This window comes from Empidonax traillii, unplaced genomic scaffold (assembly GCF_003031625.1).
Source record: "Empidonax traillii isolate 1590-97213 ecotype Southwest subspecies unplaced genomic scaffold, ASM303162v1 scaffold382:size1915631, whole genome shotgun sequence".
NCBI classification, from domain to species: domain Eukaryota; kingdom Metazoa; phylum Chordata; class Aves; order Passeriformes; family Tyrannidae; genus Empidonax; species Empidonax traillii.
In genome coordinates this window covers 40,511-66,501 of record NW_020955575.1, presented here as the reverse complement: position 1 = coordinate 66,501, position 25,991 = coordinate 40,511, and the positions used below count along the sequence as shown (strand labels likewise).

The 25,991-nt window shown below is 39.5% G+C and overlaps 1 protein-coding gene across 3 annotated transcripts; it reads right to left on the bottom strand.

Moving 5' to 3' along the window:
* Window positions 1-263: 263 nt before the first annotated feature.
* On the bottom strand, window positions 264-25,991 carry GPR63 (G protein-coupled receptor 63). 3 transcript variants are annotated; one of them, XM_027893126.1, is made up of 5 exons: window positions 25,727-25,991; window positions 10,251-10,336; window positions 5,501-5,578; window positions 3,907-4,034; window positions 264-2,493 (listed from the first exon to the last, which is right to left on the bottom strand). In XM_027893126.1, exon 5 carries the CDS (start codon window positions 2,349-2,351, stop codon window positions 1,092-1,094), a length of 1,260 nt encoding a protein of 419 aa, XP_027748927.1. In that variant the 5' UTR covers window positions 2,352-2,493; window positions 3,907-4,034; window positions 5,501-5,578; window positions 10,251-10,336; window positions 25,727-25,991; the 3' UTR covers window positions 264-1,091. The 3 variants fall into 3 exon arrangements, with proteins under 3 accessions (XP_027748927.1, XP_027748925.1, XP_027748926.1); XM_027893124.1 differs by lacking the exon at window positions 3,907-4,034; XM_027893125.1 differs by lacking the exons at window positions 3,907-4,034; window positions 25,727-25,991 and adding an exon at window positions 25,415-25,487.

Here is a 25,991-nt window from a genome sequence, read left to right as displayed (position 1 = left end):
TTCTGGTTTATCCTAATATTTCTAATTTTATCCCAAGAAAAGCCTGACAGCATGATTTCAACATTGTAGAGCATACCCAGCCTTATACAAGCTCTGAGCAGAAACATCATTACAAAAACACAGTACAAATTGCAGGCCCAAAAATCACTATTTCAGATAGGTTTTCAGGGATATCATCAGGTTTGAGCAGCTTGTAACAGCCTCAAGTAACAACTACAATCACCCTTTACCCCATAATAATTTTCACATGAACACTGTTTCACTAAATCGTGTGTTAGCCTAAACCTCAGGTCATGGAATTTTTGTTGCTTTCTTTCCCTTCCATTCCTCCATTTTCTCCTTCTAACTCCCCTGAAAACTGAGCAGTTAATGTTACTTTTGACCAATCGTTAGAAAAACAGCAAATTTATGACTGTACATGTAGCTATACCAACATAAATTGCTCTCCTAGAGCTTACATGGGTCTTTCATTGAAATTCACCAACATAACCAATAATAATAACAGCAATAATAATACACCTTCAATATAGAACAAAACATTCCAATGAAAAAAGTATATAGTAAATTTTGTAAAGTGCACAAAAATATTAATGGAAATACTAAAAAAAGGTTTCTAATGTTATCATGAAAACTTCTGAAATATTGTTAAATTAAATAGAAGTAATCTAATGAGACTTTTTGGCTCTAATAAATTGGCAGACAGCAGCAACATTTTTCAGAAAAATTACACCAACTAAATACACCATATCTTAGCAGCATAAAAAGTCCCTACAATTAGATTGCAGGCCTAGTAAGCATAAACCTGACAAAATGTTACAAATGCAGTTTTCATTTAAAAGAATGGATTTCCATGGAATCCCAGAGGTAACATTTGTTATTTTGTTTACATTGTATTCCGGTAGTAAACCCAACTATAACCAATCACTTTCCCTCCCTCTATCTTTCTTCCCAAAATTGCACAGAGTAGTGGAAAATTAAATCAAGTTATAAGATACGGCCATACCGAAAAAGCCATATGAAACAAGACAAAATTCAACCTAAAGCCTGAAAATAATCCCAAAATGCAACAACATTGTCAAAGAACCGCAGTTTCAAACCACTGACCGGTGCTCCCCACACACGTAGATGGCACTGGGTCGAATGCGCCGCCTCGTGTGGCCAGGGAGCTGTGGCAGAAACTTGAAGAATTTGGGCATCAAGTCTAAGCATGCATCATGAAACTTCTTAATCCTCCAGTAGTAAATCAGTGGGTTCAGTGCAGACTTGAGGTAGCAGAGCCAAAGGAGCCAAGTGCTTATCTCAAAAAAGTTGTGCTTGTAGTAGAAGTGGCTGTTGAACGTGGCAATAAGGCTGTAAGTGGTGAATGGTGCCCAACAGACTATGAAGACAAGGAATAAAATCAAGATGGTTGTGAAGGCACGAGTTTTAAAGCTCATATCAATATTCATCTGAAAAGGTCTCTGTAAGCTCATGAGACCAAGTTTGCTGGCCTGGCTGAGACATATGCTATCAGGGTGGCTATGGATACGAACTGCATTGTGGCGGACGGTGTTGAGTATGCCCATAAAAGAATACAGCATTACCAGGAAGGGAATAAAAAAAGAAATTAGCAAGATAACTATCACATAGGCTCGGTAACCTGGGCTTGTAGAGTAGCCAAAAACACACTGAGGTGCTCTTGAGGGTATCTCCAGGTTAGGATTCCCTACTGATAACGGAAAAGCAACAACAAAGGATGCTGCCCAGGAAATCACAATGAGAATCTTTGCACGGTAAGGGTTCAGTTTATCTTGCCTCTGAACTATGATAAGAAATCGGTCAATACTAATAATGAGAAGAATGGCTACCCCCTCTATGACAAAAAGCCAAAAGAACATGGCAGAAACTCTGCAAAATATATCCCCGAAAATCCACCGAGTGGTAATGATTGTTATAAGAGCAAATGGCATATTCAGCACTGCCAGCAGCAGGTCTGCAAAAGCCAGGCTTGCTAAGAGGATGTTAATTGCAGATCGCATAGCCGCCTTCTGGTAGACCATGAGGCAGACAACAAAGTTTCCAAGGAAAGAAACCAACAGGATAAATATCATAGCAGCAGAAAGAATGATCTGGAGTGGCAAACTCAAGCTCCGGAAAACTTCTTGCGATGGCAGGATAGCTGTAGTGTTTACCAGAAAAGTACTTCTCTCAGTGGTGAGCACAACACCTGAACTATATCTCAGTGGCTGTGTTGTGCCACTATGAAGCAAGAACTGGGGAGTGGTAAAATTCGTATAGGCATTTTCATAGACAATAAAAGTAGCATTTGAGGTCCCAGACTGGGCCAGCGTCAACATTGCTGAGAAAACCATTGCTTCAGGAGAAATGAAAGCAGAACCAAAAGTCTTCAAGGCATTTCATCTTGTTCAGGCAGTATTTTTAACTGATCGTTTAACAATCAAAATTCAATGTCTGAAAGTGTCAAAGTTCTTAAATTCATGTCAGTATTTCCATCTGAAAAATAAGAAAGAAATGTAAAGAAACAAAGTAAAACTCTGAAACCAGTGGGAACCAAATGATTGCTCAGCTTTCCTCAATGATAAAAGCATCCTTAATACATGTTTACACTTCAGGTTGACACAATTTATTTAAGCACCAGACACAGAAGTCTCAAATTATTTGGCCTTTCTCTCCTGCTCCTGTAGTGCTGCTGATAGCATACAATACTCGCAATTCACCAAGTTTTTTTCCTACCATAATCAAGGTTGGAAAACTTTTGTGTTTGAAGACAAATTTTACTGATTAAGAGTGAATAAAACAAGTAAGTATGTTTACTTAAATCTCATAATTTTAAATCGACTTCATTCTTATGTTTTGAAATTGCCTACAGATGGAAAGTTTAATGACATTTTTAAATAGCTTAAATAGTATCAGTATTTTCTACCTGCCTGTTTGGCAAGCATTAAAAAGACTACCTATCCAAATTACTGTACATAACAGAGAATTCTTGGTTCTGTGTCAGTCATCCACATTAGATGTCTCGGGAAAAATGTGCAAAACATCCTAACCTCTTACTAATCATCAAGTAACTTGTCCACAGGACAAAAGTATTTCTCAGTTTGTTGCAGTTAGGGACTGACTCGTATCAAGATGCAGGAAACCATCTCTTTGCTCACTACAACTCTTCCTATGGCAGCAAGTTTTCCCGCTTTTACTGGTCTAGGCATGCCTTTGTTAATTTACCTTGGTATCCCATATAATTTAACCATACACACCCTCTTTTTCCTTGTAGATCTAATCCTTTAACCGTTCAACTCCCTCCCTTGCCATTATACAGTCATGGAATGGTTTGGGCTGGAAGGGGCAGAAAAGGTCATATAGTTCCAACCCCACTGCCACCTTTCATTAGGTTTCACCAGGTTGCTCAGGGCCCTGTCCGAAACTGCTAAGGATGGGGCATCCACAACTTCTCTGGGCAACCTGTTCAAGTGCCTCACCACCCTCACAGTAAAGAATTTCTTGCTAGTATCTAGGCTAATTCTCCCTCACTTCAGCTTAAGGCCACTGCTCCTTGTCCTATCACTACATGCCCTTGCAAAAAATCCCTCTTCAGCCTTCTCACAGGCCTCTTTCAGGTATTGACACAATGCAATGTTTCTTTTCATAGTTTACATGTACTGCCTCATATTTACTATCTTGACGTGTACTAGTATTGTATTATTACATATACTTACATGTACATATTCTTATAAATAAAATACAAAGATTTGAGAGTTGTCTCCCCTTTTCACTGCTAGCTCCTCCCCTCTGTCTTGGACTATTAAAGACTCTCAGAGCACACTGGCATCTGATCAAGCTGGATACCAGAAGGTCTATGCCCTTTTAAAAAACAGATCACTACAGCCAGAAACAGAAAGTGGGATTCACCTCATTCATTCTGGATGACTGCAACAGTCCCTTCTGGCTGTTTTCATGTTTATAATCAGAAGAGGGATAGAGGCATCTTCAGAGGGCAATCTATCTCCTCCATCTCTGCACACAGTGACAAGCTTGTGCTGCTAACATGAACAGCTTATGTTTGGTAGCACAAATCCTGCCTGCAGTATTTAAGCAGGTTCTGCTTGGTATCAACACTGGGCAAAAGTGATGGGAGGAAGGAACGTTTTTTGTAAATTTGCACGGGGACCACATGCTTCGTGTAGGCTCAAAAGTTAGTTAATTTATTAACAATTAAATCAGAGTAGAGTAATGAGAAAGTAAGAATCTTAAAAACACCTTCATCCCACTCCTCCCTTCTTCCTGGGCTTAACGTTGTGCCTAATTTTCTCTGTCTCCTCCCCATCAGCAATGCAGGGAGATAGGGAACAGGGGTCGCAGTCAGTTCATCATGTGTTGTCTCTGCTGCTCCTTCCTCCACAGGGGGAAGACTCCTCACACTCTTCCCCTGCCCCAGTATGGGGTCCCTCCCATGGGAGACAGTCCTCCGTGGACTTCTCCAACATGAGTCCTTCCTATAGGCTGCAGTTTTAGTTTGAACCACTCTAGCATGGGTCCCTTCCACAGGGTGCAGTCCTTCAGAAAGAGGTTGCTCCAGCATGAGTCACCCCCAGGGTCACAAATCCTGTCAGCAAAACTACTCCAGCACAGGTTCCTCCCTCCAAAGGGTCACAGGTCCTTCCAGGAGCCTGCTTTAGTGCATGCTTCCCATGGAGCACAGCCTCCACCTTTGCTGGCTGGGGTCCTCCTGGGGCTGAAGGTGGAAATGTGCTCCCCTGTGGACCTCCATGGGCTGCAGGGGCACAGCTGCCTCACCATGGTCTTCACCACAGACTGCAGGGGAATCTCTGCTCTGGTGTCCAGAGCACATCCTCCCTTCCGCAGAGCTCTCTCACATATTCCCACTCCTTTCTCCAGCTGCAATTTGCTTCTGCACAGTAACTTTTACTCCCTTCTTAAATCTGTTACGCCAGAGGTGCTTCCATAATTGCTGGTGGGATCGGCCTTGGCCACCAGTGGGTGCGTTTTGGCACCAACTGACATTGGTTCTACTTCTCACAGAAGCCACCCCTGCAGCCCCACTGCTACCAAAACCTTGTCCCACAAACCCAACAGAGACTCATACAAATTCCACTTCCTATAAATTTGACTGCTTGAATGGGAGGGAATGACATGATTTTCTATTTTATCCTATTATATTTCAAAAATTGTAAAACTCAGCAAAAGTATACTTGCTACATATATTGAAATTTTTGCAAAAATGAAAAATTCTATTAACTTTATTCTAGATTTTTGCCCCCATTATTTATCTTTAATTTTATTTTTACACTAACTATTTTAGAGAAAGCTTTAATGCTAATTATAGCCTAAGGCATCTGTAGTAGTCTTTCCTTGGTCTTCATAAACCTTACTAGTCATCTTTAACATATTTTTTAGAATAAAGTATGGAACCAACAGCAAAAAGGTTAACAGAACTTTCCAGAATAAGTAAGAAATATTTTAGCAATGAACAAGAAAATCTCACCCAAAGTTCCACTGAGGTTTATGACTCCACAAGACAAGAACACTGAAGAGGAAAGGAAGCTGTAGCATTCTGCAGGGACTGCAAAAGAGAATAAATTCAACAAATCATTCTGAATTTAAAATCCTGGAGTAAGAAAATTAGATCCCCTGGGCAGTATCTTTTAGAGCTCTGTAAGCAATAAGCCACAAAGGTAACTTTTGCATTTGTGATTGGCTTTGACAAGGTCTCTACAACGGGGCTCTAAAAGAAACTAATCTGCCATTAGATAAATATAAAACCCTCCTATAGACAGTAATCAGTTTCAAACAGGAAACAAAAGGAGTAGTAGTTAGTTTTGTAGAAAAAAAAGGTCACCAGAATGATCCTACAAAGAAAATCTATACTGCAGTTCAAGCTTGTCAAGCTACAGAAGAGAAGAGGGAAATGCAAACCCATGACATTTGCTGATGATGAACACGAACTGTTTTTCAGGGCAATATAATAAAAACTAAGATCAACTATAAAAAGGCATAGAGGGATCTCTTGAAAAGTAGTGGCAAGCTATCAGTCTGCCCAGTAAAATTCAGCACTAGAGATAAAGCTATGCCTGGACTGAAAAAAAAGTTATCTGCACAGTAACAGGTGCTAAACCAATAATTACCATCCAGAAGAAAAACAGATCTCCAAATTTTCATAGTCTAGTCTAAGAAAACATCAGCCAAGTGCTCAGAATTGTTAGCAAAGAAACTGAGAAGAAAATCAAGAGCTAGGTTGTATATACTGTGTATTCAGATACGCTACCTGCTACATACATATTCATGGCACCTCTTATATTCAGTACTATGTTCTGTTCTGCACCACCTGACCTCTATTCAAAGGTGACTGGAAAAAGCTATCACAGAAGTCTACCGAATTATTAGTGGCACAGGGAAAGTGAATGCTTGCTGTCTTTCATAACATAAGAATAGGAAAAATCAAAGGAATCACAAAACACAGACTGAGGTTGGAAGGTACCTCTGGAGGTCATCTTGTCCAACCTCTCTGAGCAAGCAGTACCACCTAAAATCAGTTGCCTAGGACCAACCATGTCTAGGTGGCTTTTGAGTATGTCCAAGGATATAGGCTCCACAGCCTCTCTGGGAGATCCGTTCCAGTAGCCAGTCGCTCTCAGAGTGGAAAAATTGTTTCCTGATGCTCAGGGGGAACCTCCTGTTTCAGCTTCTGCCCATTGCCTCTGGCCCTGTTACCTGGTATGACTGAAAAGAGCCTGGCACTGTCTTCTTTGCACCTTCCCTTCAGGTATATATATATATATAAATTGATTAAATCCCCCTAAGCCACCTCTGCTCCAGGCTGAACAGTCTCAGCTCTCTCAACCTTTTCTCATAGAAGGGATGCTCCAGTCTCTTCACCATCTTTGTAGCCCTTCACTTTATTCTCTCCAGTACATCCGTGTCTCTGAGGAGTCCAGATTTGGAAATTATTATTTCACAATTAATTGTGAAAACACTTGCCACAGGATGTTGTGGATGTCATAGAGCTTCTGTTGATTTAGACAGCAATTTAGGATTTATTTCACATGATCTTTATACAGATGTCCATGTCAGGAAGAGATGAATCACCCATCTCCCTCTGCTGACTGCAAAGGGTACATGGCCATCTGATTTGAATACAGACTTTTGAGCACATACATACGCAGTTACTGGACTAACTTTAAATATACACAACAGAATTGGCTCACTTAGGTTAAGTTTACATTCTTTATGCTTAAGTTTACATCTTTTATGCCACACAACTTTATACCCTGAAGTATGAAGTTCAGCAGAGGTTTAGATGGTAACATGTATCATAAAAGCTTTAAAGAGGAAAAAAATGAAACAAAAAACCAACCAAACAACTGCTAATATTCCACAGTAAAGGATCAAAGTTTTAGAAAATACTGCTTTTATCATAAATTTTCCTTTTAAACAGAAGGAACCAGACAAGGGGAGCAGGAGCAAAGGTGCTCTGCACCCTTAATTCAGTTAGAGAGACTGTGCTACCCCACATTTCTCAAGACAAGGAGCATCTAGATTATAGAAAAGGGCAAAGGACATCTACAGACATCTACAGCCTTTTTTTAACAAACCCAGGGAAAGTGTCTAAGAATAGTAATCTCACATACTCTCTCTCACTATCCCAGCTCGCTACGCAAATAGCTACCTCCTATTTTGTGCTTCCTCCCCTCAGTGTGATGCTCATATGTTTTCCTGTGTGGCGTTAACAGAAGAAGAACGACCTCATGCAAGCTGCTGCCTGGACCCAGCCAGCTGCTTGAAGTGGGAAGTGAGTGGAGGCCATTTGGCTGTTGCATAAGTCATCAGCTCTGTCTTTCCAAGGACAAAAGAGGGAGCGGTGATCAACTCTTGCAAAGAAGACACCTAACCCAGTAAGAGGACTGCAGGCTTTGGATCCAGCATAAAAAGTAACTGTTGAGTGTTGTTCCTGTGCTCACTGCTTCCCAATGATTTCCAGGTAACACCCTTCCCTCTACTCTGTTTATCACTTTGAGGTATGAAATCTCTCTGGGCAGTTCATACTGAATCTGCATGTTCAGATGTGGTTTGTATCTTATCTAACCTGCAGGCAATGCTCTTTCTCAGCTATCATCCTTTATAAAAGTGACTGACAATTCAGCCAATAAATTCGAGAGGATTCCTTCTATTGCAGTCATAAGTAAATTTTTCTCCTTTTTTTTTTTCTTTCTACTTCAAGGGCTTCTACCATAAGCATGTACATGATTATTAAACATGTTCTCCCATCCTTCTTCCTACCCTTCCAATTTCCCAAAAATTATGTAAAGACAGAAATATAAGATGAAAGGAACCACTAACATGACTTCACAGCAATTTTATTTCAGTTCTCACTTGCTCTTTGAGAAAGACAGATCCTGTAATTTCAAAGCCACAGTCACTGCTGAATAGTAATCACATAGCTTGTAAAAGACAACCATGCTTTGATAGTTTAAATGGGTAAGGCTATTGATGGTCAAGTGCTCAAGCAAGAGGCAGATAGGTACCTTTTTGTCACAATATTCTCACTTTTGGACCATGTACTCTCACAGGTCTCTTTCAGATGCAAAAGAGGTTCATACAATCACTGTTTTCAATTTCAGTGCTGAAAATTTACTGCGTATGCACATTTTCTCTCAAGTAAGGTTCTCACTCATATGCAACTTTCTTTTTATGGAACATAATAGATATAATTATTTCAATGAAGTACATACTTAAAGCTAAATAACACACAAATTCTATTCATCAAATATAATTATTGCTAGAACTATGGCATCTGTTTTTAACAGCTTTAGAAGCTAAAAGGTCTCTGTTCAAAATTCGGATAGCATGCTCAACTGGAATTAAAACATTATATCTTATATGCAAAGGTGCAACATCAGTCAAAAACAGTAACAGGGAACCTAACAGTGCCATAATAACAGTTAGGTTTAATGCAGATCAGCACACAGCTGCCAAAATGTTCAATGGTTTAATATATTTGTCTGCTAAAAGCATATTTTCAATACTGACCAGCATCAAAATTTGGGCTAGCACACAAAACCGCCATTCTTATTCAGAAACTTGAAGCTAGCAATGGTACAGTGATCCTATTTCTTGGGGACATTTTAAGGTTACAAATGGGAAGCTTCTGCATGCTTTATACCTACTATTAATGGTTTTATTTCAAAGTCAAACTTGGCAAAAGTTATTTTTGCAACATAAAATCCATGTAAAAAGCAAAATATTCCTAGGGGAAAAACAATAACAACAACCATGAAGACCATGGGCTTATTTTGTTTTCAAAACCATTTATGTGCCAATAGAAAATACTCAAGTATGTGCTCTCTGGTACCCCATTACCGTACAAAGCAGCCCAGGACATATACCCCTCTCAATATGAATCAAGTATTGTTTCCTATGCAATTAAGCAGAGGCAGGAACATGTTGCAGTGGAATCCTTTCTGCTAAAGCCAGTGTAAAGAATGAGTCAGAGCACAAATCAGCAGGGACAATGTTCTTACCTAAAAGGAACCAGCAGTTTTCAGTTTTAATACATATTTACATATCCTAAATTGAAACTAATCAACTACACTGCATGAGTAGATGACCTGCAAAACTATTCACAAGAGGCATTACTTTAATTTAGGAAATTGTCCTTTTTTCCACTCTATATACACTACTGTAGCAATTGTGGGAAAACAGTCACCTCTGCTTTGGGTCATTTAGTACAACTAATTGCCCTCTTGAGGATATTTCCTTCTGTCCTTAATTCAGAGAGCCATTAACTGTCAAGAAATGTCAGCCATGGGAATCATCATTACTATTGCAAACCACAAATATGCAAAATGTAAAGAATAATCCAGTTTTCTTAGCTCTCGGGAAAACTCATGTTCTCAATTTGTAGATCATGTGAAAGGACTTATGCAGTTCTAGGTTCATGTGTTGTACTGTCATATTTCCTCTAACTTTCCCACTAGCTCAGTGGTCATATTAACTATATTCATGATGAAGAGTTAATTAAATACTGTAGGACCTAGAATATTGAAAACATTATTGAAAATATATTATTTTAATTCATAGTCTCTTTCTAGTATTAACACACAGTTAACAAGTTGGAAGTTTCCTAAATGCTTGGCTTCCTAAATTTTAAGTGGACAATACCTACAGTCATTATATGTCAGTGTAGCAAAAAAATCCCAAAACGAAGCAGAAACCAACGAACAAAACACAAAACATACCAATCCAGACAGGTTCCCATGAAGAGCAGGAATCATAAGTCATCTTGTGCTGTTTTGTTCAACAAAGTATTCCCTTCCCAAATAACCTGCCAAAGAAAAAAAAAAAAAAAAGGAAGTAAAATGTAACATATTTATACTCAAGGCAGGACAAGATCAGAATAGCAAAATTTTCCCTGTAACAAACTTCATTTTTATTGCAAGAAGTAGGACATGCTGTGTCTCCTGACAAAAGACAGATCATAAGAATCTCACCATTTAATACTAACATTTGCCAGGACTGGAGTAACATGCTGTTTTAGGTCTCATTCAAACACGTTTATTTCATTTGTAGACAAGCACACAACAGTTCCCTGCTGTAAGTTTTATTGGATATATGAAAATACATGCTTGGCCTTAACCATCAGAATCCTTATCTTGATACCCCCAAAGACTCTCAAGACAATGACATTTAAATCTACAGGGTACTACTGAGCATCATAATGATGATGAATAAATTCTGCCCAAAAGCAAAGATATTAGCATAATAGTATCAGAAAAACAAAGAGCAAGACAACAGCTTAGAGGGGAAGAATAAACCATGAAAGTCTCAGTGCAAGATCTCAGCACGTCCTTAATACGCACTTGTACCAATCATCATCACAGCGCAAATACACATTAGGTAGTTTAAATTATTTCTGCAAACTGGGCCTAACATAGCTAAAAAGCCTCATATTCTATCATGGCATACCTGTTTTAAACTATGAAAGTCAATTTTCAATGCAGCTTTTACTGATACTCTCAGGAGGAAGCCATAAAATTTCAGTGAGCCTTGAAAGCTGAGTTTATGTCACACATTAATAGACTTAAGTGATCTAATTAATTTATAAATGTTATTGATATATAAAAATCAAGAGAACAAAGATATGGGACACTGACACTTTCACATACAAGTTTTTAAAACACTACGTAAGTTTTAAATTCTGTTGGAATAAGCATCAGGAAGTCACCTCCACACTGGTGCAAAAGATGTCAGGATCCCTCAGGAACAAGCTTCTAAATAAACGCTGTACACAGGGGCTGAAGGACAAACCAGCCCATGAGTTCACAAGGCAATAAGAACAACTGTACTTGAAGACCACCCTGAACATACTGGTTCCTACATTCATTCAAGTGCTGAGTTTCTGTATCTGCAGCCAACTTAACATGGACTTTAAAACCCACCCAAAACATAAGGTCTGATTTACCAGATTTATGTCTGCTGAGAAATCTGCCTTCTGCAGAAAAAACACCATTATCTAGCCACAATGGAAGTCAATGTCTAAAAGGTTTTTATGATAATATATTAATACAAATTTTTTTCCATTAGCATACAAATTTGATCTTTATATTTATTCCACAGAACAAGGAGGGAAGGAAAAATACAAGTCTCAGATTTAGCTATGTATAAAAGAGATAAAATGTAGCCATTGGATTATTATAGACTTTCACAATTTGGTTTCATTTGTTCCCTCTTTAGTGAGATAAGTAATATGAACCGTTAATCTTCCCTCTTTCTGAAGTGTTAAAGAAGTGAACAGGTTTTCAAGCAGGTAGAAAACTGCCGCGAGCCTGGATAGATTAAATACAGCAACAACCTGTAAAATCTTCCCAGTGTACAAGCACATTCTCTGACGTAAGAGCCATTTCTTTTCTCAAGTGATCATAGAAAATATCACAGAAAATATTCCCAACTCTCATTAAAATGAAAGTATCTTTGAAATCAATTTAGAAAAGCATCACTATAAACTGCAAAGTTCTTCCCCTTCAAGCCTCCAAGAAGGAAAAAAATAAAAGTACTTTATCAAAGTAAATCTGGAAAATTTTACTAAATTTGAGTACCTCGCAGAGCTTGCTCTTAACTGGGCAAGATGCTTTAGGTAGCTTTCTGCTGGCAATGGGTTAACGCTGTTTCATAACAGCATTCCTTTTTTCCCTCTGTTATAAATGATTAGTCAGGCATTTTTTGTAAGAACAGAGGGGGAAAGCTTTGTAACCTTTCATGAAACTGGAATGAGAGGATTCCTGTTTCTGCAAAGAGCTCTACTTGTGGAATTGCAGCCTTGATGATATCAGCATTTAGACCTGGCAGAGCTACTGAAAGGGTAGTCCTGACCTTTGCCTCATTCATTCACTCATTCCTGAACCCAGCTCCCCACTCCCAAAGCAGAAGGATTGATCTGGAGTAAAATAGACTCTGACAAGGAAATTTAAAAACTTCACTTTTCTGGCCTGAAGCTGTGAGATGCTGGGGTACACAGATCAAGGCATAAATTGTAGATTTAGCTTCTACATACTAAAAGGCATTTTAACTCAAGACAGTGCTGTTCCATAAGCAAGAATGGTGCAAAACTTGTTCTTACTGATGATCATAGAAAAATTTACATCTTGATAGATCTATTTCAATTCCCCAAACCAGGATCTGTCATTTCCAAAGAACTGAAATACCAGAAGTCACAGGGATCTTGAACACCATTACTTTTAAAAATGTTTCCCACAAGCATTCAGATTACATTAAAGACTTAGTGAGAGGCTAGAGGAGGTCTTAAAAATATTATGAAATTGCTTTTCAAATGAATAATAACTTTTGTTATGCACTTTACTGACAGCTCTCTACGTCTATTTGGACCTAGTCTACGGTCATATTTTATCAAGTTTCCCTAACATTTTCTTGGTATATTAAAATCAAACCATGAGCAAAAATGAAGTGAAATAAAGAAAGCTTTCTTTATTCACAATAATAGTCAATCCATCAGAAGATAATAGGCAAGTTAAAAAGCCTGCTTGAAGTCAGAAAGCTTCACCAGAGTTGTCCAAAGCCTATTTCAGCTTTTTAATTACAGAAACTTCTCCGGTATACTCTCTCAATAAAAGACTGAACTCTGTGAAAGTGTTTCACCTTCATAATAATAATGGCCAGTCTTCGCGAACGAAGAACCGGGGAAGGTCTTTACACCTTCCAGCCTGCGCATTGGATTTTTTTTTAGGTGAGACACAGTGTGCGCAGAACTGAGCCCACCCTTTAATCCTGAGGTTCATCTGCTGGGGCCAAGCGAGCTTGGACGGTGGCAGCGAGGTCCTCAGGACGTAGATGGATTGCCTTACAGGGCTAACGAGCTCCATCTGCCAGGGGAGAGGCCCTGACCGGGAATCGAACCCGGGCTTCGGTGGTGACAGCGCCACATATTTAACCACTAAACCACTTCATATAACATAAGGTAAAGAGGCTATCCATAAAGGCTCCTTGTATTACATCATTCTTACTTCCTCTGTAGTGCCCCAGTATACCCAACATATGCTATTGCACTGCTTTCTGCTAAAAACAGGGAAAGATGAATTTTCTTATTTTTCAGTGGTTTTGACAACAGCTGTTAACACAGTCTTCTTCTGTAAGCTAGGACTTACAAAATTGACCTTATATAAAGGGTAACATCACCATCAACAGCTTTCACCACTGATGGAATTGAAGCTGTCTCTCCCAGCTGCCTCTCTTGTTTCTTGAAACAAGATTATTTTAAATAATTTTTTTTTTATAAAAGGATGCAGGGATGTTAATGGAAAAGCAATTAGAAAGACCAAATGTGTACTTTCTTCACACAGTGTGCTGCACACAAGTTCCTAGGATTTGGTTTAGTTCCCAAAGCAAAGAGATCAGCCCTTCTGCCTCTGCTTTTACCACAGGGATTCTGCTCATGCTACAGTTAAATCTGTGCCTGCCCAAGAGTCTTGCAGCTGCAATACAGGTGTTATGGATCTTACTTCTTGTCACTTGGGTCACAGAGAAGAGGTGCTGGTAGCAAGTTAAATGAGGTGACTGTACTTCAGCAAAAGGAATGCTCCTGATCAGAGCATCCTGTTCTAAGTGTACTTAAAGGTTGCAACCGTAAGATTTAGCTGAGAACTAAACAAATATTTAATTTATATGCATATTTATATATTTATATTATACACTTTTCTTCTTATACATATACACATACACATTTATTTTCAATGCTTACTAGCATCTCTATTCAGCCAAACACAAACATAAAATGCTCAATGCAACAAAATAATTTAACAGTTATTTGTGTTCCTCTGATTTTTTTCCCCCAGATTTAGCCTACACTTTGCTGTTAGTCTAAATGAGTCTTAAAAATCAGCTACATGTTACAGTAGTAACTTATTTTGCATATCATAGAAACAGAATAAATAAACTATCTAATTCTAAACAGTTATCCATATCATCTAATTTTTTTAATAGCTTCAGAATTCTTTTTGGCTCACGTTAGCCAACTAGAATAACACTTTCAAGACAGAAACTAATTTGGAGAAACAATCCTAGACAGAAGTCTATTCACACTAGAGATTAAAGACAGTTAGATTAAGAGTTCCCATCTGGACAACTCTCAGAGTGAGATGACATATTATAGACACCATTTTAAGGATTCTGTATCAGGATTCTACTGAAGGTGTCAAGACTGAAACAAATACAGTTTTCTCTGGGATTAATTTAAAGTTAGGTATTTTTGTCTAATCTTCTGATTATTTTCTCTCTATTTCAATCAAAACCACTTTCCTTCTCTAGATGTAATAATAGTCAAGTTTCTGGTAGCAGCTGCTTTAAACTCACAGAGTGGCTGAAAATAAGTTATATAGATTTTTTTCCTATCAAATCACCATTATCTTTTTCATTGACAACCCAGCTGAATTTAACATATATATACAAAATCTCTCCAACAAAAGCCAAAACTGTTTATACATCATTGTTTTGTTTACACAAAAAAAGAATCACTCTAGCAAGGCCTGTTCCACACCTGGCTACAGTACAGTTCATTTACATCAGTTCCCTCAAAATATTTCTCATTCGGGTTCAACCAATAGCCACAATTAATCCTTCAGAACATTTTTATCTAGCTCACTCTCTTCTCCCTACCATCCCTCTCTATGGGCACTTTGCACTGATAGTTAACCTGATCCACAGCCTGCTCTTTATTGCCAGCATCCTTATGGGTCCTAGAGCTCCTTGCACCACACAATGAGCACACTGTTTGTCACAAGATGAGAAAGAGACTTCCAGGAAAGATTCAAGGCATCCTTGGGGAGCACACAGCCACCATGACAATTAAACTTGCTCAATCCCAAAGTCCCTCAGCAAAGGAGTAATGAAAGAAGAAAAGTCATCCTTCACATACTATGAAGTTCTAGTCTGCTCCTGGCTACTGTTCCCATGAAAAAACAGCGGCAGATCCTGAGCCATATGTATACTGACAGTACTCACATAAATACAATAAATCCAGTCATTTGACAAACACAGAGGAAAAAGTTATAGTGCACTTAAAGCCATCTCCACAATGACCTCTGCTGCCTACATGGCTGAAAAGACCAGAAGCAGCTTTTTCAAATGTATTTTAAATAACAGTTGAAACACTGCATGTTGAGGAGGTTTAACACTGTTGGAACAATGACTTATTTTCCAGAATGAGTTTTACTGAAAACAATTTCACTTCGATTCAGAAAACATAGAATGGAAATTCTACTGACCACCTGCACATACTTGAAAACCTTCCTTAGCCTTTGATTTCATAATTAGTTCATAGACTATCTTTGCTTTGGAAGTTCTTACCACTTTCAATCTTACCAAGAGCTTTCAAGATGTCCTTCTTCTTACAGAAGTAGCTAAGGCAAGTTTCTGAAGCTCTATAGACACAACCATCACCTGCTCTCCTACAAGCCCACTATTCCTTCTCTTATGAAGCAAACCCAGCCTGTGAAATGTGCATACTCAGTCCATGCCAGTCTTGTTTTGAGTAGTTATGCCTCATTAATAATATGTCTGAAAAAAGTTATAACCGCTTGCCCGTATGCTTGAATTTATACCCTTGTATGCATGGCATACAACTTCAAAACAACAGAGCAGACTCTTGGGCTAGGTTTTTGTGTTGCCCTTCACTATCTATCTATCTGCTATCACCGAGGCTTTTTTTGGAAGTGGGTGCAATTCTAAATATATTGCATCTAGATAGTGTAGTCATTCCTTTTCTCCCAAAACCACAACTCACACCATGTTGAGAACATGGGTACCATTACCTTACCTAGCATTTCAGTTTCCAAGTCCATCAGCCTGCAAAGGGATTTTAACTGCATGAACACAAGGTACTTGAAGTAGAGCAGCAATGCCAAATAAGCACTTTACCTCTTCCATTGCAGACACTGGTAAGGGGAGGATTCACATCTTATTTATATGCTTCTTAAGGTCTGAGGCCTGCAGGTGCTTCAGGCTATGCAGAACTTTTCCTGCCTTCTCCTTGTCCAGTCAGTCCATGTTTGTTTGTCTGTCTGTCCTGTGGGCTCAGCTTACTTAGGCCAAGTCTTTATCCCTATTAGCCACATGTTTAGCTAGAATGGTTCAGGTATGACCTTCTCAGTGGTAAGAAAAAAAAAAACCACTGCTGTATCAATCAATAACCCTGGTTTGGAAACCTGATGCATTTTCAGCAAAAGCACTAGGAACAAAGAGCCAAGGTCTCTTCTTGGGCAAACCAAGTATCGAAACCACAAATCAATTCCCTTGCTCTGAGCAACTTCAAATATGTATATCAAATAGGTATAAAACAGAGGTTAAACACTTTATATATGAAGTTAAAAATCTGTAACTTCACCAAATCCATAGCAGCCCTGTTCTTTCTAAAGTACTTTGAAGAATCTCAGTTCACTTCCTCATCTCAACTTTTCACTAGGACCATAATGCTGGCAGGTCTTTGTTACGCTGTCATCTATCCACTGGTCAGCCGTCTAAATGGTTATTGTAGAATCTGTTTTACTGCACAGCTTTTGTCCATTTTTTAATTTCAGTAGCAAGTTTTTGTTCAGTGACCCACACACTAGGTGGTCTGAGTGGGAAGTTAAGGTACCTTTTGTAAATACTAACAAAGCAATGAAAATTAATGAACTGTAAAATACAGGAAATTAACTTCTCATAACATCATCTATCTACCCACCTAAATGAGTTTAAAATACCAGCTTCAAGCAGTCTGATGTTCTAGGGACATTCAGTTGCCACTTCATTTATAGTCCGTTTCCTTAGCAACACTATAATCCATCTGGCTGCAGAAAGCTAAATTCCCAAACCATATCCTCCCATACACCGGAAACAGGCTCAAAAACATTTATATTTTAAACAGCATACAGTCGTCATGATTAGTGAGCATATAAATGAATCTGGAAAGGCAATAATGTTCTTAAAACACACACACAAACTTCCCTGCTCCAGTCTGAATAAGAGGTTCCCATACTGAGAATATCTTCCACCAAGAGTTTCAGTAATATTTCTCTCATCTTTGTTTCACTGTGCCCAGCTGAAGGAACCTTCAGAACTGCACACGGTCAATCAGTTCTCTCATTATTTTTCTAAGAGAAGCCATTTAAAAGACCTGGGATGCAATGCTACCAGCAGGAGCCAAAGAAAGCCTGATGAAAGCGAGTATTACAAAGTGGAGCCACTTATCTTAAAAATACTTACTCTTCAACTTTTTGCATCTAAAACTATAAATAATCTATTCAAACTAAACTAAAAATCCGGTCCCGAATAGCAACATTTAAACATCGAGAGTGTAAAAATCCCCAAATCAAAATATTCAGGAAAGCTAGCTCAAGCCCTGGAAGATAGCTAGCAATTCCCCAATGAAACTGGATAATATCAGACCTTTATCCTCAGAATGAATGGATACAACTTAAAATCACAGAATATATTTAAGCATACACCATTTTGCATGAATTTGGCATTTAAACCTTGCAAAAGGCAATTTCATTCTCATGCAGTTACGTAGAGTAGAACCACATCCTCGTTGCCTATATCTCAGACCTATCAAGAGTCTTTAATCCACAGAAGAACTCTGCCATGCAGTGAACCATTTTAGTGACAGACCTGCATAGCTTTGCCTGTCTCTACTGTACAGTGGTGGCACACAAATCCATACTGCCTGTCCTGCTGACAGCAACTGAAGACTGAGCAGGCTGAAACAGGTAGGCCTTCTGGCAATGTCTGGCAATTTTAGTAAGTGCTCAGAGATACGAAGTCCCAACCTCAGGCCTTGGGTAAGTTTATTTCCTTATCAGCATCTGTTTTTAAACACACCATACCCCTCCCCATTTTCTTCCTACAAGGGCTGAGACTGATCTCACCTAATTCCAACACAGCTTTGAGGTAACCACATAAGCTTACTCAGTAGTTAGACAGAATATGCATTCTGGAAAGCAAATTCACCTAAACCATTTCACGGATTTATTTTATTTTTATTGTTTCTTAACACTCATTTATATTGGCATCAAGAAATGAAGAACCTGATTATTTATTGAAATAGCTGCATATTCAAGAACAGATACAGACTTTCAAAACAGCATAGAAAACACAGAGAATATTCCAGGGCTATTACATTTTCAGCATTGCTGATAATATATCGAAATATATATATATCTGTATTGGCAGTGTACAGTGGAGACACTTTTTCAGGTCTGTTATTTGCAGTGGACTTGAAAATACACATTTAATCCATTTTATTTGGATCTAGCAGTTCAACAGCTGAAGTGCTATTACCTGAGATTTCATGCTTTGATTTGATATCTCAAGAAAAGATGAATACAGTTGGAAATTGCCTTCTTATCAAAATGAAGGGAACGGGGAAGCAAAATACTCTTAACTTCAGTCAGCAAATGCACTCAACCCCTTCTCTATCTTTGTAATAAATGCAAGGGAAATTTCTTATAGCAGCTGCAGATGTCCCAGTATCAGTAATGCATAGTACAACTTCTCCCTGTTATAAATTCTCTCAACATGCCTTTATGAGTCATTATATATTGCCAAATTTCTTTTAAATGTCACCTCCTTATCATAAATGACACAGTTGGAGCCTGAGCAGACATGCTGAATGAATTCAGTCGTGTGAAGGATGGAATTAGCTTTTCTCAGCTCTACCAACTCGTGAACACTTCAAACCAGAAATAAGGCAAGTGGTGGGAGGCCCCACTGCGACTCAGTTGATTTTGCTTCAAAAAGAACCAGGTAGTTCCTTTCCAGGCCACAGATTTTTCCCAGAGTACTCAATACAAGCATATGAAGGTCTGGGGTACTAATGTGAATAAGCACACTGTTAAGAGAATGTAAACACAAATACAACACACATATTCCTTCCATGTTTCATAACATGTCTTTGGCTAGATGTGGGAAGTTTGGATTTTTATTTGGAGATTTACTTTGGTTCTTAAAATCATTTTGGTAATAAGATGAGGCACAGGTAATTTGCATTCAAATGCCATAGGAAATCATTATCTGCACTTTGGAGTTTTAGATATGCAAAAGCATATACTCATGCAGTTAGTGACATTGAAATATCATGTGTATATTATGTTCAGTACTCCTAAACACATCCACAAGCCTCATGTAAGTCTTAAGCAAAAGGTCTAGAGAAATTCAGAAGTGACAACTGACAGAAGAGTGGAAATCAAAATGATCAAGTATTAAAAGGCTTGTTGGAGTATTATCTACTGAAGAACCTAATCAACATATAATTCATTTTCAAATTACTTTTCAAGTCTGACAAAAAAAAAAAGTCACCTTTATTTTTCACAAGATATCATTCTCTTTTCTGTCATTATACACAATGAACCTTGTACAATCCTTTGAAAGGGATAATTTTGTGAATTACACTACTGATGCAGAAGATCTGTAGCAGGAACCACTTCCAAACAGTATCAGGTTTTGAAGTTCTAAAACAGCTTTAGAAAGACAGGATTATTCTGCAATTTGCACTAAAAATACAGCCTTTTTCTTCCGCTTTGTTGCAAAGGTTTCCTCTTTTGCTCAAAGCAACCCAAACTGAACACCTCTTGTTTGTGAATTTTTTTCTACTGCTTTTTTCCCTTTTTCTGTTTTTAAAATGAGAAGATAACTTGCACAAGACAATAAGGTAATGAAGATAATTTAAATGTCCCTTAAGAACTGAGATATTATAGATATGAACACCACTACAGAAGAAAGAGACATTGAAGTTTAATTATTAAGCATTCAGAATAGGTTGCAAAGAAGACATGTGATCATATATTGAACAAAAACACAAAGGGCCGAAAAGGCACTCACTAAGGATTAACCTTGCCTAAATGTAGCTGTCCTAAAAGTTGGATAGCAAGGCTAAAAGAACCATTGGGACTCTCGTGATACAAAGCAGAAAGGCACTGAACAAGTAATACAGCCACACGTATGATAAACCACTTTATGGACAGGCTTATTTTTCTCCATTGACTGTGCCTGAAAGGTTAGTTGAGATCATCTTAGTGCCACCACAGTACTCTGCAGATCATTTCTAACAGAGCCCTGAAAGGTATCCTATAGTCAGTGGCTTTAAATTTGCTATGCAGGGGTCCATACACCCAATGAAAAAATCACAATCACAGGACACGATAGCTGCTTCCAGAAGCCCAGCTTGAAGACTTAGATTCACCTCCTAAACCACCAGCATCCATTCACTGCACATAATGATGCAGTCACCTGATGGAAAATACAACGCATGATCATGTGGGAGAAAGAAAGGAGAAATTTCAGACATCACATCTGTTTCAAAAAGCAAGGCTAGCAAAAGATTTTTATTTTACCCACATAAAGGTAATTCAACTGATTTGATTAGCCTGCTATTGAATAAGGTGTGTAAACCTGACTGGAAGAGGATTGGGTTTTACATGCTTGGCAAAAGCTATCTATGTTCCTGACAGAAACTGTGTTATTAAGCAACTAAAAAACATTTGTTGCTTTTAATGAGCACAAGAATCTGACTCTTCTTGGAGGTTCACAACAAAGGGCAAGGGACAACATACACAAGCTACAGTATGGGTCACTTTGATTAGGCTTTAGGAAAAAAGCTTCATACTGATAGTGGTCAAACATTGGAACAGCTTACTCACAAAGGCTGTGGAATCTCCATCCTTTGTGACATTCAAAACCCAAGTGGATGTGATCCTGAGCAAACTCATCTAACTTTCAATCAGGCTCAGCACTGAGCCAAGTGGTGACCTACGCGACCTCCTGAGGTCTCTTCCACTCTCAGTTATTCTGTAGTTCTACATTCCAGCCCCAGTCCACTTAGGTTATAACAGTGATTATTTCCTCAAGAAAGCCCGTAAAATCTAAGCACTGGATCTGAAAGCCTGTTTCCCCTTTGCTTTCTTGACATGATCTGCTTGGTCAGCTGACCTGACCCATGCAACATGAGAGGGCTGCATGCTAGATTAGGACAAAATATTCTAACTGGCCAACTGAAGTGACTAGCAAAAAAAATTATTTATTACATCAACAAAGAAAAGAATCTGGCAGAAAAGTGTAGGAAGCAGCTGGGCAATAAGATGGCCCAGAAGAAACAGGACAGTATAGCAGGGAAAATAACAGCAAAGTCACCAGACAGCACTGCCCTGTGGACAATGGAATGGAAATGAAGTATTAAAGTTTCACCATCCTCCTTAAGTCAGTGACATCATATTACATAAAAATTATGGGGTAATGTGAGTCATTTCATAATCCATGTTTAGAGCATGTTGTTTCCCTTCACTGTCAATCCATCTATGGATCATGACCTACTGCTACAGCTCAGAGAGTTACAGCCTGTCTGTAACTTTAGAGAGTTCTAACTCTGCTAAGGACATAAGAAGTGATCAAAGATACCTCAGAAAAAATTACAGCTTTTGCATCTATCTGTTTTAGGGGTTAAAAAAAAAAAAAAGGACTGGGGAAATTATACACCCCAAAACTATGTTAAATAATTAATGCTATCATGGTTCAAAAGTCAAGCTCTGAAGACTTGAGAAGTAGCAGGTATAGAACTTAAACACTAAGATATCAGCTTTAACTATGTGACTAAACACTACTTATCCACACAAAAACCAGCTTCCTTTAGAAAGTGCATTGCTCATCAAGATGAACAAGTGTCCAAAACCTTGCTTTCTCCACAATTATTCTCTGTCACTATGTCATACCTAATCAACACAATTCAAGCCTTGCTTTAGTAACTCCCAGGAGGAGAAAAATCAAGGAAGAGATGCAAAAATCAAAACCATTCTTGAATTTTGGTTGCCTGATTTGAGATACAAAATGCTCTGAAAAAAATCTGGTCCTAGACAGTATAAAGCACAGCTCCCAAAGGCCACATCATCATCACTTCAAAGCTTTAAATTTCCAAACACTTCTGGGCTTATGTGGTCTTAACGATACTCTTTTAAACACAGCTTATGTATAATAAACATCTAGATTGAAGTAAATTAGGTTACAGTTATGCAAGAGATTTCTCGAAGTGCCATTCAGATCAGTGGGACTCCGCAGACACTGATAGTGTGTGTTTAAGTATAAATACAACTTGCTGAATCAATGCTTTTACACATTAAAAAAAAAAAAAAAAAAAAAAGGATAGCTCAATTTTCTCCTAAAGCACACACTGAAACATCTCAATATTAAGAATTGTATTTTGCAAGGTCTCATTCATATGAAATCAACTGTAATTTCACTGAGCCAAGCTGCCTGTTCAGGAAAGCACTTTGGAACATTTACCCAATACTATCACTGATGTAAGGTTTACATAAGTATCTAAATGTTATTCTCAACTAGAAATGAGATGGTTAAACAATTAGCCTATATAAGTTCAAACTGTACTACTAGCTAAGTTAGCAAAATAAAGGCTGCCAGCAAATAACAGAGATAAGAAGTACACCATTCTAATAAAGTATTTTATATGTCTGTGACAAGCAGTGCAACCTGACAGAACAATTTTCGATTTGAAACTCTACTTCTGGATCCTACAACCAGGCTTCCTTAGATAATAGGTACGCTTCCTCTTGCCTCACTTTCCTCATTTGTAACAATTAGGTCTGACGCCCTTTAGAGCATTGAAAAAAAAAAAAAACCTAATATTTCCTCTGCCTAACTTGCTACTTGTAACACATCAGGAAAGTAGCAAACCAGCATGTGACTGCATCCACATCCAGTCATCAGGTTTGCTTATGGATATGCATTGCCCTGGGAGCACATTTGCAGACAAGTAGAACAAGTCACATAAGCCTTTCCTTCCCTGACCCTGTTTACCTCTCCTTTACTGAGAAGTAGGAAAGCTACCATGCCTTCACCTACTCCCTCTTCTTCACCCACATGCACAAGTGGAGAAGAAAGGAAGATAGCCTTGACAGTTCTAAGCAGCTGCCTATGAAAAGCATTTTATAGTGTCAGGGACCCTCAATCACAGAAATTAATTCACTATGGTCGAGTACAGAGTTAAGGGAGGTTACTTGCAGATAGACTATGTTACAGATAGGCTATGTCCACATTAGTAAATCAAGCAGTGCCAGGAACCATTCCCAGGAAACAGAATTCCCTCAGTCGCAGACTGCTGAATTTTCAGACTGGCACTGCCTTCTTCTAACACAGGGCACCTACAGGTCTCTCGTGTAATTTTGAGGCACAGTTTTGGATTTAACACAGGCCAGGTGCCAGTCCCAATCACTAGCTTGTATTCAGCTCTCCTACTCTGGAAGACAGGAGACTTTAGCAGCATTGACAAGGGCCAACCCACACGAGTTGGCTTCAGAACCAGAAAAGAGTCTTGGGTGCATTTAATTAGCTGCAGAGAAGTGGTCATAGCCCCTCCAAGCTTCATCTGCTAATTATTCCTAAAGGAATCTTTTAAAAGGGGCAAATGCAACGATGAAGCATATAAGCATTGCCTGATCAGCACCACCTGACAAAAGTCACCAACGTACTCTAGCACACAAGAAGAAAATTAGGAATTAGTAGAGCTCCTCTTGGCTTCTTCCTGTTTCCTCTGAGTAGGCAGACCTTGCTTATGACCTACTAATTTCCACAGTCTCATTTATTTTCTCAGTTTAAAAAAAGACAAAGTTTATACATTTAGAATACATTCTCACAGTAAGGCTACTCTCTACATGAATAACACAGAATAGCATAAGAGGCTGTGCTTCTGAGGGCTGATCATCTGGCAATAAATATTTCAAATGACAGTTATTCAGAAATTACTTTTCTTCTAATTACTAGTCATTACCAAATTTGCTTCTGTAGACTAAAAATGTAATTACTGGTGAGTCTATTATGTTATCCTGGAGCTACAGCAATTTTGGCAACATTTTCACAACAGATAACTGCGCAAAAAAACAACAGTAAAAACACATTTGACAACTAACAACACACAGCTATTCTGTGTTATTAATCTTACAACAAATCTGCAATTTCTTTACATTTTCATCTATCTAGAAGTGGCCTAGTTAAAACTGCCCTTTTTATAATTTGATGCCTCTGACGCCTTTGCTCTAATGTTAGAATGTGTAAAACGTCCCACAGAAAATGCATTATGCAAAACCCATTTGCCACTGCTTAAGCATTCATGGTTTCAGTAATGATAAACAATTTCATTTAACAACCCTCCTGGGCATGGATCTAACTTGCTCTGACCGTTTAAAAAATGTGCGTTACCTTCAAGTCTTTATGTAAATGGTTTTCTTGTGAAAGTGTTTTTACCGATTTACAAGGAAAACTTCGTTATATGTTTTGGGTTTTATATATATATATATATATATATATATATAACCCAAATATATATATATATATATATATATATTAGGCTGCACTGTATTATCTGACTTTTACAAAGCAAGTATGAGGTAAACCATGCAGCACATTCAAATAAAAATTACATACTCGTCTAAGTAGATGAAAAACAATCAAAACCAAGCGAGGCACTTCTGGGTTTGTTTGGTTTGTTTGTTTTTTGGTGTTTTTGGTTTTTTGTTTGTTTGTTCTGTTTTGTTTTTCCCCAGGAGCCACAGGCACTCCGTACTGACACCAGCAGGTTCAAGAGTTGAGCACAAGCAGGAGCCTAGAGAAGCAGGTGACAGCAAGCAGCCAGCCCCACTCCGTGCCCCTGACCAGCGGCCGGGAGGGCCGGTCCGGGAGAGCCGAGGGGAGCCAGGCTACCTCCCGGGGACAGAACCCCGGCCGGAAGCGCGGCCCCCGCACGCCGCCTCCGCGCCGGCACCACCGCCGACGGAGGAGGAGGAGGAGAAGAAGAAAAAGAAGAAACCCCCCCCACGGGCGGCCCGACGGGCCACGGGACGCGGCCGAGAGCGCCCACCCGGGGCTGGCAGCGCTCCCGCCCCCGCTGCCCGCCAGCGGATCCCGCGGCTCCACCGGGAGAGGGGGCGCCCGGCTCCGCGGTGCCCACGCAGCCTCCTCGGGGCGCCGGCCCCTGAACCGTCCTGGCCCACGGACACGGATCCTCGGGGCTGGAGCGGCTTCCTGGCCGTGCGATCCCGGCTGGGGCGAACCGGCATAACCGTGCGGCACTCCCGGCGCAACTCTTCCCGCTCCTGCCGCCCGTCCCGCCGGCCCCGCGGAGCTGCCCCCGCCGCCGCCCGGCAGCGCTCCCCGCCCCGGCTCGGCTCACCTCACGGCGCAGCCGGTGATCTGCGGAGCCCGGCGCAGCAGAAGCGCGGCCTGAGCCCATCCCTCCGGGAAGTTTCCTGCCATCGCAGCAGCCGGGGAAAACAAAAGCTTAAAAGCCGGGAGCGGGAGGAGGAGGAGGACGGGAAGCGCAAGCGGAGAAGTGAGAGGCATTGCTCGCCCGCCGCGCCGCTGCCCTCGGCTGCCGACTCCCGCGGAGGGCAGCCCGCTCAGCGCCGCCTCCCCATCGGCTTCGGCGGCGGCTCTGC

Coding starts and splice junctions, on each gene's coding strand:
- GPR63 (XM_027893126.1), bottom strand. CDS start 2,351: ATGGTTTTCTCAGCAATGTTGACGCTGGCCCAGTCTGGGACCTCAAAT.